Source organism: Anabrus simplex, chromosome 6 (genome assembly GCF_040414725.1).
Source record: "Anabrus simplex isolate iqAnaSimp1 chromosome 6, ASM4041472v1, whole genome shotgun sequence".
In the NCBI taxonomy this organism is placed as follows: Eukaryota; Metazoa; Arthropoda; class Insecta; order Orthoptera; family Tettigoniidae; genus Anabrus; species Anabrus simplex.
The window spans coordinates 290294567-290308869 of record NC_090270.1 but is presented as its reverse complement, the minus strand read 5'-3'; the positions used below and the strand labels follow the sequence as shown (position 1 = coordinate 290308869).

The window sequence follows — 14303 nt, the reverse complement described above, 5'->3', positions numbered from 1 at the left end:
CTAATCCCACTAAAAATCCATTATGACTGACATATAGGATATCAAAATGCATAATTAATGTTAGAAATAAAACTGAGAAACAAAATATGCAAAGGCCTCAAAGTTTTATTTCGTCGGAATGAATTTGCAACACATTCCTAAATGTTGCTACGTTTAGTTTGTCGAAAATGATTTTTTGAACAGATTTATCACTCACATCTCTCGTAAAAATACATTCAAAACGATTGAAATGAATAACTTTCTTGTAGCCCTTAGCAGAAATGTATAATTCTATTAATAACAAATTTTCTGCAAAAAATCTTTACAATGTAAAAAAGTAGGTAGGTTACTATTTACAGCTAATGTGTGAAAACAAACAAAAGGGACACTAATGGATTACCACCGCACCTCTTCCATAGCAGTCTGTTAAAACAAGTGCTTGCAAGCCTGGACCATGCATTACCCCACCCTTTGAGAAACCCCACTAGGAGAACTCAGTCGTCCCAAGTGGGGAATTGTTGTTCCGATATAAAGAGCGAACCACGATCCTCAGCTGGTACTGGTGCGTTGGCAGTCATGGTATGACTGTAGTCGGCGAACGGTTCCGGCCGGTGCGGTGCAGGGGAGTGCGCAGCTGTTGCATCGCTGGTCACTGTCAGTTCGATGTTCTGATTATCGGCGTCTACTTGACTCTCCTCCTCCAAGGTGCTGTGCTTGATGCCGTAGACGAAGTATACCGCGAAACCTGAATGACAGAAACAAACATAAAAATATTTCTTATTGATTTGCCCCTACCCATCCATAATCTCCACTGTTCTTTAAAATATCAGGCTGCAATACACCTGAAGATTATGAGAAGTAATATTACGCCAGAGAAAAATAGAAAACCCTACAATTAAGAAAAGGAGGATTATTCTCTAGAATGTTCTTCCTGGTTCTATAAATTGAAGCGATATCATATTAAATACACTGGCGAGCGCAGAATTTAGTCGGGTGTGAAGTGTGAGGAGTCATATTAAAGACAGATTGTCCGAGTGCAATTTTCTGGTATTTTAATATTATTATCCCCGCTGCTGCTACTACTATGCACTACTAGATATGAAATACTAATGAATCTATTGGAAATATAATTAATGAAAGTATGAAATTCATTCAATATGATGAAAACAAAAAGTTGTTTAATTCACACTGTAAGATTATTTCTTACATGTTGCTCCATTCCACTTTTTATGTTTGTGCTGAATATAGCTGTTTATAACAAATACGTCCACTTAATGACATCAACAATATATACACTGAGTTTCCCTTATCGGTTGGCCGCCAGCCACGCCCAGCTTATCTGCCTTCCGTTGACTCATCACTTCCCGCAACACGGGAATCCCCGCACTTCGCAGTTCAGGCCCGTGCTGGAGAACGTGTATTATGTGCTGATCTGTCTCTCCAAATGTTCTAGAGTTGAGAAGTGTTACTTCGGGGTAAAATTGTCATAATTCCTCCACATGTGTACACCGTGGAGGAAAGGGTATTTGCGCACTATAATTATGTGAGAACGGAGTCTTTCAGGGAAGTCTTTAGACAATTTGTAACACAATTGCCTGGTCTAAACCCTCCATGTAGAGAAACTAGTAAACATATTCAGAGGAACTGGTTCTTTACTCGATAAGAAGCGAAGTGTTATTAAACGTGTACTTCACGAGGAAAAAGTAAATGAAATCGCAGGAAGATTGGAACACACGCCTACAAAATCCATAAGGTGACTTGGACAGGAATCCAGGGTTTCGAAGAGCTCAGCATTGCGGGCTACGAAGATGTTAAAATAGTTTTAATTAAGGAATATTGGACTGAAACGTGTGAATCGGAGTTTGCTAACACGATGCCGGAAATGTGTGAATGCAGGAGGAGAACCTTTCCAACATCCCCTGTAATAAGGTATTAGCATATTTTAATTCCTAATAACTAATTATCTTAATTATTAGGTATAGGTAGCCAACAAATGTTTGTTAATAACCATGAGAAATCACAATCCAATATTCAATCGGCGGTATTCTTTCAGTAGTTCATTCAAAGCATCTCCTGAATTTAGAGCGTAATCCCTAAGTATGTTCAGGAGTGCCAGCTTCGTGTATTACTATTATTATTATTATTATTATTATTATTATTATTATTATTATTATTATTATTATTATTTCTGGTCTGAAGAATTACCTTGAACTGAAAAACTAACGAAGAGATTTAGTTAATGCTATTTGTTTTATATACATACTTTTCTGTTTGAATTAATAATGAGGGAGTTAAAATCTTCTACGGGGTGGATGGGAGGGAGGTTTAACCCAGAAATCCCTCCTTAAATACGTACGTAACTGTTTTAAAATGTCGCTCACATCTGAACAAGAATATTCTGAATAACATTTACTAAGCATGAGTTCAATATGTTTCTATATAGCACTTGTATCCTTTAAAGAAATCATGAGGAGAATTTAACTCATCCTACTTGCAGGTGAGGATATCAATTGTTGACATTATGATGAAACTTAAACTCTTTAAATTATGTAATATTCCATTTAAAATTATAAAATTTGCAATTTTTCCACCACCCCTGGAAGTTCTTACTGCAAATGAATTCTGTTTTTCTAATTTTTTCGACGTTTAAACTGTATATTCTCTCCAAATAGTTACAGATTGGAAAGCCATACGATACTAAGCACCAAAACCAGTAATCTACGTTGAAAGATGAAATGTGTTTATTTCTAAGACAGATATATGTACAAAACTAGCAGTATGAAACCAAATAAAAGCATACAATGAAAGTATTAAAGCATTTAAAATACAAAACAGTTCATAAATAGCGAAATGATCTCAACCGCAAATGGACTAAATTAAAGTATTATCTTTCCTGTAACAGGGACTAAGTTCTGAAACTGTGTGAGAAGAATCTAACAGGTGGTGGTAGTAATTTCTGTTTTGAGAGGAAATTCAACTAGGTAATCATCCTCTCTGAACAAGTTTAGTGGAAAAGAAATTTGAATTTACATTTTATTCACTCAACGAAGCTATTTCAAATCGTATTACAAAATAAAACGAAAGGTATTGTATTAAGCCTAAAAGGTCGCAAACGTATCAAATGGTAACATAAATTCACTGAGTAACAGAATACTTGAAATTTACAGTGAAGAATTCATCACCACCCTATTAGATTTATATGGAGTTTTATCTTCAGTAAATACGATATTGTTCCTACAAATAGATCAGAATTTACTGGAAGTCCCTTCTTTCTCAGAATTTATTTAATTCACAAAAATAACGTAAAACAAGGTGAACTGAATAACTTAATAACATGTAATATAACTGTTTTAAATACAGGGCCGGGTCTCCGATTTTCGATTTCGAATGTGTCGTCTTTTAAGAAAAACAACCTTTTATTTTCTGATTTCACTACCAACATCGGGCGGTTTCTTCAAAAATTATTGCAGAAGAGTTGTAAAAGGTACTAGTCCTTTATAAATTCAAATGTAGCTGAAAATTCAACCAGTTGCATTTATTGTTTCTCTTCAAACTATTTGTAGTAATATTATGTCATCTCCATTTAAGCAGGTTGTTGGGGGATGAAATACAGCCCAATTTGGAGCAAAAAATATTTTTTGAGGAAACGGTACTGTGCCCGTCGCGATCTTCCTCCCTACAGTCAGGTATGCCATAAGGAGTATCAACCAGCCGAAGATTATATAGCAGTAAATCAATAGATGAATTTATTGTCATCGATCTACATTTAAGGATGTCGCCCATGTGGCAGATAAGATAGTCCATCAATTATTTCCCTAGATTGTTCATAATATAACCGAGCTCGATAGCTGCAGTCGCTTAAGTGCGGCCAGTATCCAGTAATCGGGAGATAGTGGGTTCGAACCCCACTGTCGGCAGCCCTAAAGATGGTTTTCCGTGGTTTCCCATTTTCACACCAGGCAAATCCTGGGGCTGTACTTTAATTAAGACCACGGCCGCTTTCTTCCCATTCCTAGGCCTTTCCTGTCCCATGGTCGCCGTAAGACTTACCTGTGTCGGTGCGACGAGAAGCAAATAGCAAAACAAACAAAAAATTTTTTCATAAGTGATTTCAAAACTGTGGAAATTTAGCGAACATTTCCCTCGATAAATTATACCAGTATCTAATTCTCCTTCGTGTAAATGGATATTTACCCCCATTATTGCTCTTGAATTACATAGCATGATTTTTCTAAAATTTAAAACTTTTACTCCAGTTTATTGGACTACTAATGTGAATCAACAATATCTCTGCACCGACCACTCGGATCACACCGCTTAGTCGAGTAGCTCGTCTCCTTATCCAATGTCTTCCCGTCCCAAAGTTGTAATATTTTCGTAACACTACTCTTTTATCGAATAACACCCAGAACAAATCGATCTGCTTTCTTTTGGACCACTTGCAGTTCTCTAGTCATGTAATCCTGGTGTGAGCCCCATACACTGAAGCCATACTCTAATTGATCCCCTTTCTAAATACCCTCATAACCATATGAAAGGATCTCTGAACTTTATTCACAACCTCGTTAATGTGATTACATAAATGAATATTTTTCCTTATATTAACACCTATTAACACCCGTGGTTCCTATGAGGTACTGTACTTTCACACCATCAATACAGTAATAAAAACCGACAGAGATTTTCTACTCGGCGAAACTTACACCGGACTTTTCGTCCAGTTAACCACAGAAATCTTCAAATATGAGTGCAAAATGTTACGTAATTCGAGAACTGGCGCAACGACCAATGCTGCCGGCAGAGTGAATATTTACCGAAACCTGCACAGTAACACTTTGTGCAGATCAGTAACTGTTTCAATCGACGTTCTGTTTAGGAGAACAGATTCGGGAACATACGTATGGCTGATGACACTCTTACCTCGCATTTCAAATTCGTTCAAGAATGCCTCTGGCACAGACAGTTCTGCCGTTGGCAATCAATTTTGATCAACTATGGTGGCAGACTTGACTCGAAAATGCATATCACTCTGCGTGGAGATTTCATTTTCAGTTCCTTAAAAATCGAAGAGTCGCTTACATTCACGAAGTATCGATCCGTTGGTAGAGTGAGCGACCACTTTCTGACTTACATTTGTGAAATATTAATGTAGAAATTTTGGCATATGTGTCACATTTCTCATATCATGTTTGAATCCTTTATAAGCTTCGTAACTGGTGCTAAACCGGGTATGAACAAATAAAGCGTAGCATTTTATTTCGAAAGAGCACATAGATATATTCACGCCTAAATGCTGGCGGCTCTTTGCGTTGGAGCCCTACATCAATTGTTAGGTTAGTAGCTTAACATCCCACTAAGTCAGAAACATATTCAGCGCTGATGGAACAGTAAATGGTCAGGGCTGGGAAGGAAATATCCGCGACCTTAATTAAGGCACAGCGTCAGAATTTGCTGGTGTCAAAATGGAAAATTCCCCAAAACTCTTTCCAGGTTTGCTAATGGTGATCCACCACCTTCCAAATAGCATGTACCCCTCACAAATTGACAACCACAAAAGTGATGGTAAAATAGACTTATTTACTTAGAAACAATCTAATAATAGTATTCATTATTTTGAGAAAAGTTACAAAAGACGAAAGAGCGGATGGAATCACTAGGAAATTTTATAACAAGAAATGCTTATATAATCTTAAAAAAGGCACTATAATACTGTGGTGAAACCAGGACGTCTTTACGCAAGTGAATGTCTAGTTTTAACTATAGTTTAGATAAACTTCAAGTACTAGAAAGAAGAATCATGAGAAAAATCTTAAGTCAAATTAAAATAACAGTATAATGAGAATTAAGAAGTAATAAGGAAATATACCAGCCTTTGCTGGCGAGATGTAGTGTTTACAGTGCACTATGTCTTCTGGTATGGGCTATATCAAATTTGTTACTTTCATTGACCTGTCTCAGTCTCATCCTTGGCTTTGACAATATGAAAGTGACTGAGGTATGAGTGATGCTAGTAATACTATTGCTTATGCAGCCAGTCCCTGTTATGAATGGTGTGAAAATATCGCTCATAGGGTCAGTTGGTGCATGCATTTCAGTGGGCTTGGCAGACTGATATGTAATAGCAGCGGCTGGCTCGGTGAGGAAAGCAACGGGAAACTACCTCACTCCTCATTTCCCTAGTACGCCTCTTCAGTGACGCCTAGCCTATTTATGACAGCTGTTGGCGGAGCTGCAGAGGATCAAACCAGCCTTTGGGCTGAATACCCAACATACATACATACATATATTTTTTGGACATATCTATAGAATGGATTATAACAGATTGACAAAGCAGATATTCAAGTATCTTTGGGAGAAAAGTCAACAAGATGGATACAAGAGGTCAGAAAGAGTCAGAAAGAAATAAAGAAGAGGAAAGTGTAGAAAGAGTGAAAAAAAGATATTTTATGAATGGAAGTATTCCATGGAGGAATTAAAAGGAAATCCGGTCCAAAATGGTCTGAGGAGAGAAGAATAGGGCCTAGTGCAATAGTGAAATAACACTGGAAAGAACGATATAGGAAACCATAAGGAAGGATATTTTGAAATTGACATGTGGTCCGTAGCAGGCCTCATCATATACAAGTAGAAGAATAAGAATACTTTAGCAAAAACAAAGCAAAGACACCTCCATACTCCAGGCCCTTGGAGGAGTGGAATATTAAGGCTTCCACCATTATTAACCTCGGCACGTGATGTGGTGGAGTGGTTAGCTGTGCGCCTGGCCGCCTTTGCCCCCAGGACTTAACCTGGTAGTCTTTTTGGTGTAGGCTGAGTGAATCTCAGGGCCATATGCACCTCCGGAAGTGGAAATATCGTTTCTTAAATTTTACGACTTCCTGACGGGGTTCGAACCCACGTCGTTCCGGGCGAACCGAGCACGTCTTTACCGCCGCGGCCAGGTAGCCCCTATACTTACTCTAGAGCGAGAGGAAATATAGTATGTATTTTAATTAGTGTACACTTCGATGGAGAATTCTCGCCTGCTTTAAGAGTAAATGGAAAGTACCTAACGTTAAGATGAAAAAAAGTCTATTGTAAGTACATCATCGACACACGTTCTTGGCGTACCTATTGACATCCAGACCACGAACCGGACCAAGGTAAGGTAAGACAGCTTGAAGATGAGGTAGATGTTGACCATGACTGCTATGGCTGGCACGAACGGCAGGCCCGGGGTCATAAAAAGCAGCGTTTTCCTGAAACAATAAAATAAACATAAAACTCTAGCGCTGGCAAGTTCCTTCTCAGTAACTGACCAAGACCTGGAATGTGATATGATCCAGGTCAGAAGTAGAGGCTGAATTTGAAAACAACGGAACTTTATGAACGTCAATGAATATAAAATTCAAAGTTATTAGTGAATCTTCTTTAGCTGTTGTCTATGTATGATCTGGCAAGTCCAAATAATTTTGTAAATGTGTATACTACCTGTCATTTCTGTCATTAACTGGTTAGGCCTTCTGGTTAAAGTTATCTTAGATGAAATTTAGGAACTTATGAAAATGAAGGCAATTGCGTTTTACACTGACTGACAGAGCAAATGCAACACCAAGAAGGAGTGGTCAGAACTTTATGCCAATTGCAGGGTAGACTGACGTCACTGAGGTATGCTCATGATGTGAAATGCGCCGCTGTGCTGCGCACGTAGCGAACGATAAATGGGACACGGCGTTGGCGAATGGCCCACTTCGTACCGTGATTTCTCAGCCGACAGTCATTGTAGAACGTGTTGTCGTGTGCCACAGGACACGTGTAAAGCTAAGAATGCCAGGCCGCCGTGAATGGAGGCATTTCCAGCAGACAGACGACTTTACGAGGGGTATGGTGATCGGGCTGAGAAGGGCAGGTTGGTCGCTTCGTCAAATCGCAGCCGATACCCATAGGGATGTGTCCACGGTGCAGCGCCTGTGGCGAAGATGGTTGGCGCAGGGACATGTGGCACGTGCGAGGGGTCCAGGCGCAACCCGAGTGACGTCAGCACGCGAGGATCGGCGCATCCGCCGCCAAGCGGTGGCAGCCCCGCACGCCACGTCAACCGCCATTCTTCAGCATGTGCAAGACACCCTGGCTGTTCCAATATCGACCAGAACAATTTCCCGTCGATTGATTGAAGGAGGCCTGCACTCCCGGCGTCCGCTCAGAAGACTACCATTGACTCCACAGCATAGACGTGCACGCCTGGCATGGTGCCGGGCTAGAGCGACTTGGATGAGGGAATGGCGGAACGTCGTGTTCTCCGATGAGTCACGCTTCTGTTCTGTCAGTGATAGTCACCGCAGACGAGTGTGGCGTTGGCGTGGAGAAAGGTCAAATCTGGCAGTAACTGTGGAGCGCCCTACCGCTAGACAACGCGGCATCATGGTTTGGGGCGCTATTGCGTATGATTCCACGTCACCTCTAGTGCGTATTCAAGGCACGTTAAATGCCCACCGCTACGTGCAGCATGTGCTGCGGCCGGTGGCACTCCCGTACCTTCAGGGGCTGCCCAATGCTCTGTTTCAGCAGGATAATGCCCGCCCACACACTGCTCGCATCTCCCAACAGGCTCTACGAGGTGTACAGATGCTTCCGTGGCCAGCGTACTCTCCGGATCTCTCACCAATCGAACACGTGTGGGATCTCATTGGACGCCGTTTGCAAACTCTGCCCCAGCCTCGTACGGACGACCAACTGTGGCAAATGGTTGACAGAGAATGGAGAACCATCCCTCAGGACACCATCCGCACTCTTATTGACTCTGTACCTCGACGTGTTTCTGCGTGCATCGCCGCTCGCGGTGGTCCTACATCCTACTGAGTCGATGCCGTGCGCATTGTGTAACCTGCATATCGGTTTGAAATAAACATCAATTATTCGTCCGTGCCGTCTCTGTTTTTTCCCCAACTTTCATCCCTTTCGAACCACTCCTTCTTGGTGTTGCATTTGCTCTGTCAGTCAGTGTATTTCCTTGAGCTCAGTGGTATTAGAGGACTAGGTTTCCAACTTCCTCTTCGAATAAACATTCGTATTTTTATTCTCATTTAGATAAGTCATCTCTACCATCTTCCTGATCAATAGTTGTTAATGACCACGCGAATTTGCATCTTATGCAAATGATTTATTACTGTTAGCTTCTTAATAAATTTATAAATTACCCGAAAAAGACAAAAATACGGAAAGAATATTATATTCGAAAAAGATACAACTTAATTAAACTAGAATGGCATGTTTCGTTCTTGAAGGAACATCATCAGGTTACACTCAAAACATTTAGAAATGTATAAACATTTACGTTTATTTCCGTTTAAATTGTTGGCAATTTGAAATCTGGAACTTATCTTAATGAAGTCCTCTATTCTCTCCACTATAGCATAAACTGAAGAACCTAACGTTAATGCTGAGAGGAAAACGATCACATGGCCTCTCGAACAGTTAACTGACTGTTGCAATTCCTCTGGTGTGAGTGTAAGGCTTGCAGCATCATCTGAATACAGCATTTTGGTCCAAAAACGTAAGAAAATTAAAATATTCCAGTAATATCCATTATTTATCTGGAAAAAGTCAGCTCAAAATCGTCAAATCTGAAAAATGACATTTAAAAAAATCGGTTTTTTTTACAACAGTGGAATGTTTATCAATTACTTGTTTTCATGTTCGTGTGGGTTACTGTAGTCACGTCCTAGTTCGTGAACCATGGGCAACGGCTGAGTGGCCTAGTAAGTGGTCCTGCGAGTCGGGATACCAGTTGCTATGGAATAGGAGTGGGCATCTCGGACATATTCTGAGTTGTGGCCCTCCTTGTGCTCAGGCGGCTAGGACTACACAATTCACCGGTGGCCCATAACCCGTTAGAGGAGAGACCCTCACTTGGACTATGTGCAAGTAGGGCAGCATCCTGCTTCATGAATTAACCGAGCTCAGAACACTTTAAGCAAGCCTCGGACCTATGGGAGTAACGGAGTCCCACTCCCATTTGACAGGCGAGGGACTCCTTGGAAACAACTTGGCAAACGAATTGGAATTCGATGGGGAGCTATTAATATTAAAGGGGCTTGTGGAAGAAAGAAGGTAGAACTGGCTGAGTCAGCAAAGAGGATGCATCTGGATGTGCTAGGAGTAAGTGATATTCGGGTAAGGGGAGATACTGAGGAAGAGATAAGAGATTATAAAGTGTACTTGACGGGTGTTAAAAAGGGAAGGGCAGATTCTGGGGCAGGGCTCTTTATCAGGAATACCATTGCATGCAACATAGTTTCTGTTAATCACGTAAATGAACGAATGATGTGGGTAGATTTGTCAGTTGGAGGAATTAGGACAAGAATTGTGTCCGTGTATTCACCATGCGAGGGTGCAGATGAGGATGAAGTTGACAAGTTTTATGAAGCATTGAGTGACATCGTGGTCAGGGTCAACAGCAAGGACAGAATAGTGCTAATGGGCGATTTCTATGCGAGAGTTGGAAATAGAACTGAAGGATACGAAAGGGTGATTGGTAAATGTGGGGAAGATATGGAAGCTAATGGGAATGGGAAGCGTTTGCTGGACTTCTGTGCTAATATGGATTTAGCTGTTACGAATACATTCTTCAAGCATAAGGCTATTCACCGCTACACTTGGGAGGCTAGAGGTACCCGATCCATAATAGACTATATCTTAACAGACTTTGAATTCAGAAAATCTGTTAGGAATGTACGAGTTTTTAGTGGATTTTTCGATGATACAGACCACTATCTGATCTGTAGTGAACTAAGTATATCTAAGCCTAGGGTAGAGAAAGTGAAATCTGTCTGCAAACGAATAAGGGTAGAAAATCTCCAGGACGAGGAAATTAGACAGAAGTACATGGATATGATTAGTGAGAAGTTTCGAACAGTAGACAGTAAGCAGGTTCAGGATATAGAAAGTGAATGGGTGGCATACAGGGATGCTGTAGTAGAAACAGCAAGGGAATGCCTAGGAACAACTGTGTGTAAAGATGGGAAAAGGCGAACAACTTGGTGGAATGATGAAGTGAGAGCAGCCTGTAAATGTAAAAAGAAGGCTTATCAGAAATAGCTCCAAACAAGGGCCAAGGCAGACAGGGATTTGTACGTAGATGAAAGAAACAGAGCGAAACAAATAGTTGATGAATCCAAAAAGGTCACGGGAATATTTTGGTAATAACCTGGAAAGGTTAGGTCAAGCAGCAGGGAAACCTTTCTGGACAGTAATAAAAAATCTTATTAAGGGAGGGAAAAAGGAAATGAACAGTGTTTTGAGTAATTCAGGTGAACTCATAATAGATCCCAGGGAATCACTGGAGACGTGGAGGGAATATTTTGAACATCTTCTCAATGTAAAAGGAAATCACCATGGTGGTGTTGCAAACAGCCAAGCTCATAGGGAGGAGGAAAGTGATGTTGGTGAAATTATGCTTCAGGAAGTGGAAAGGATAGTAAATAAACTCCATTGTCATAAGGCAGCAGGAATAGATGAAATTAGACCTGAAATGGTGAAGTATAGTGGGAAGGCAGGGATGAAATGGCTTCATAGAGTAGTAAAGTCAGCGTGGAGTGTCGGTAAGGTACCTTCAGATTGGACAAAAGCAGTAATTGCATCTATCTATAAGCAAGGGAACAGGAAGGATTGCAACAACTTTCGAGGTATCCCATTGGTTAGCATACCAGGCAAAGTATTCACTGGCATCTTGGAAGGGAGGGTGCGATCAGTCGTTCAGAGGAAGTTGGATGAAAACCAGTGTGGTTTCAGACCACAGAGAGGCTGTCAGGATCAGATTTTCAGTATGCGACAGGTAATTGAAAAATGCTACGACAGGAATAGGCTGTTGTGTTTACGTTTTGTAGATCTAGAGAAAGCATATGACAGGGTACCGTACCGAGGGAAAAGGTGTTCACTATACTGGGGGACTATGGAATTAAAGGTAGATTATTGAAATCAATCAAAGGCATTTATGTTTACAATTGGGCTAGATGTGAGAATTGATGGTAGAATGAGTTCCTGGTTCAGTATACTTACAGGAGTTAGACAAGGCTGTAATCTTTCACCTTTGCTGATCGTAGTTTACATGGATCATCTGCTGAAAGGTATAAAATAGCAGGGAGGGATTCAGTTAGGTGGAAATGTAGTAAGCAGCTTGGCCTATGCTGACGACTTGGTCATAATGGCAGACTGTGCCGAAAGCCTGCTGTCTAATATCTTGGAACGTGAAAATCGGTGCAATGAGTATGGTATGAGAATTAGTCTCTCGAAGACTAAATTGATGTCAGTAGGTAAGAAATTCAACAGAATTAAATGTCAGATTGGTGATACAAAGCTAGAACGGGTCGATAATTTCAAGTATTTAGGTTGTGTGTTCTCCCAGGATGGTAATATAGTAAGTGAGATTGAATCAAGGTGTAGTAAAGCTAATGCAGTGAGCTCGCAGATGCGATCAGCAGTATTCTGTAAGAAGGAAGTCAGCTTCCAGACGAAACTATCTTTATATCGGTCTGTTTTCAGACCAACTTTGCTTTAAGGGAGCGAAAGCTGGGTGGACTCAGGATATCTTATTCATAAGTTAGAAGTATCAGACATGAAAGTAGTAAGAATGATTGCTGGTACAAACAGGTGGGAACAGTGGCAAGAAGGTACTCGGAATTAGGAGATTAAGGCTAATGAACTCTATGGATGAAGCTGTACGCATAAACCGGCTTCGGTGGTAGGGTCGTGTGCGGCGAATGCAGGAGGATAGGTTACCTAGGGGAATAATGGACTCTGCTATGGAGGGTAAGAGAAGTAGTGGGAGACTAGGACGACGATGGTTAGACTCGGTTTCTAACGATTTAAAGATAATAGGTATAGAACTAAATGAGGCCACAACACTAGCTGCAAATCAAGGATTGTGGCGACGTTTAATAAATTCTCAGAGGCTTGCAGACTGATCGCTGAAAGGCATAACAGTCTATAATGATAACGTTTGCATGTATGTATGTATGTATGTATGTATGTATGTATGTATGTATGTTTAAAAATGCAGTTGGGTTCAGATTTACTTCAACATGAATTTTTTGTTACCTCGTACATTTAAGGTTTACTAATAGTGTCTGGGTTTTAAGTCACACCGACTCTAAGCAGCCATCTGTCACCATCAGCCTTGATGTCAACACTAAAATATGTGACAGCAAGCGCGTGTGCTATTGGCTACCAGTAGCTGACGTAATGTCACAGGGTGGCTTAGCTCCCTCTGGCACTGCAAGATCGCTACTGATAGATATTCCGAAATCTTTCTTTTGTACAGTGGAAGAGTAAACGTGGATAGTAATTATTCATATATTGTGGGTAATAAATTTATTATAGTAATATCAAATATGTGAATAACCCATGTTTTAAACAATTTATGGGTTAGCTCCCTCTCACATACTGTAGATACTGATATATCCCACTTCAAATACCGCCTACTTTTTCTATGGAAAGGTATAATTCCACACTTAAACATTTTACTTGGCCCTGGGCGTGCACTCACCTGTTTTGGGGCTTTCTCGATATCACCAGCAGCACGGCGATGATGGCGAGCAGGAAGAGGACGAGGAAGAAAGTTGTAGCTGTGTTCATGTTCCCTACACCGCACACCACGATCAGGTCGAAGATGAAGATGAGTAGGTAAAGGAGACCCACCATCTTCATGACGAACATACCTGATTCCTCAGTGGCAGGGCCAGTGTCCACCCAGGGGAAGATGGCAGGACACAAATAGGTCGCGGCCTGAAATAGACATTCATTTTCTAAAAATAGAAGCCAGATAACACATATTAGAATGACGTACCCTATCCTAGATCACTAGTTATTAGTTGTCTGCGGTGTTCGTGCCATGTAACTGATAGCTTGAATTCCGGAGATCGTGGGTTCAAAGATGGTATTTCGTGGTTTTCCATTTCCTCACCTGGTAAATGCTGGGGCAATTCAATAATTAGGGCCGCATCTTTCCCAGCATTAACCTGTCTTTTTTGGGTGGTGGGTGGGGAGTAGATTGAGAGTCCCAGGGTGAAAACTATGCTCTCTAACTCACCTGTTTCCTAAGGGTACCCGATCAGTTGCAAAATCTCTGTTTTACTGCGCCGGCGAGGGAAGAACAATCTGACTTGGCGGTGGTATTTTCCTCCAAGCCAGAGCTGAAACCCCTCTTCACTATATGAATTTTGGGAAATATTAATTCATTCATTTAGCGAGAGTGAAGGTCTGAAGATCCGACTCGTTGGCTGAATGGTCAGCGTACTGCCCTTCGTTTCAGAGGGTCCCGCGTTCGATTTCCGACCGAGTCGGGGATT

At 41.0% G+C, this 14303-nt stretch overlaps 1 protein-coding gene across 1 annotated transcript in view; it reads right to left on the bottom strand.

Annotated features, from left to right (window-relative positions):
• Nucleotides 1–473: 473 nt before the first annotated feature.
• LOC136875987 (solute carrier family 7 member 14) overlaps nucleotides 474–14303 on the bottom strand; it is a 446413-nt gene continuing 432583 nt past the window's right edge. The window contains exons 11-13 of the mRNA XM_067149601.2: nucleotides 13502–13740; nucleotides 7090–7217; nucleotides 474–724 (exon numbers count right to left, since the gene is read on the bottom strand). Of these exons, the coding sequence (XP_067005702.2) occupies nucleotides 474–724; nucleotides 7090–7217; nucleotides 13502–13740 (618 nt within the window). The remainder of the gene's footprint in view (nucleotides 725–7089; nucleotides 7218–13501; nucleotides 13741–14303) is intronic.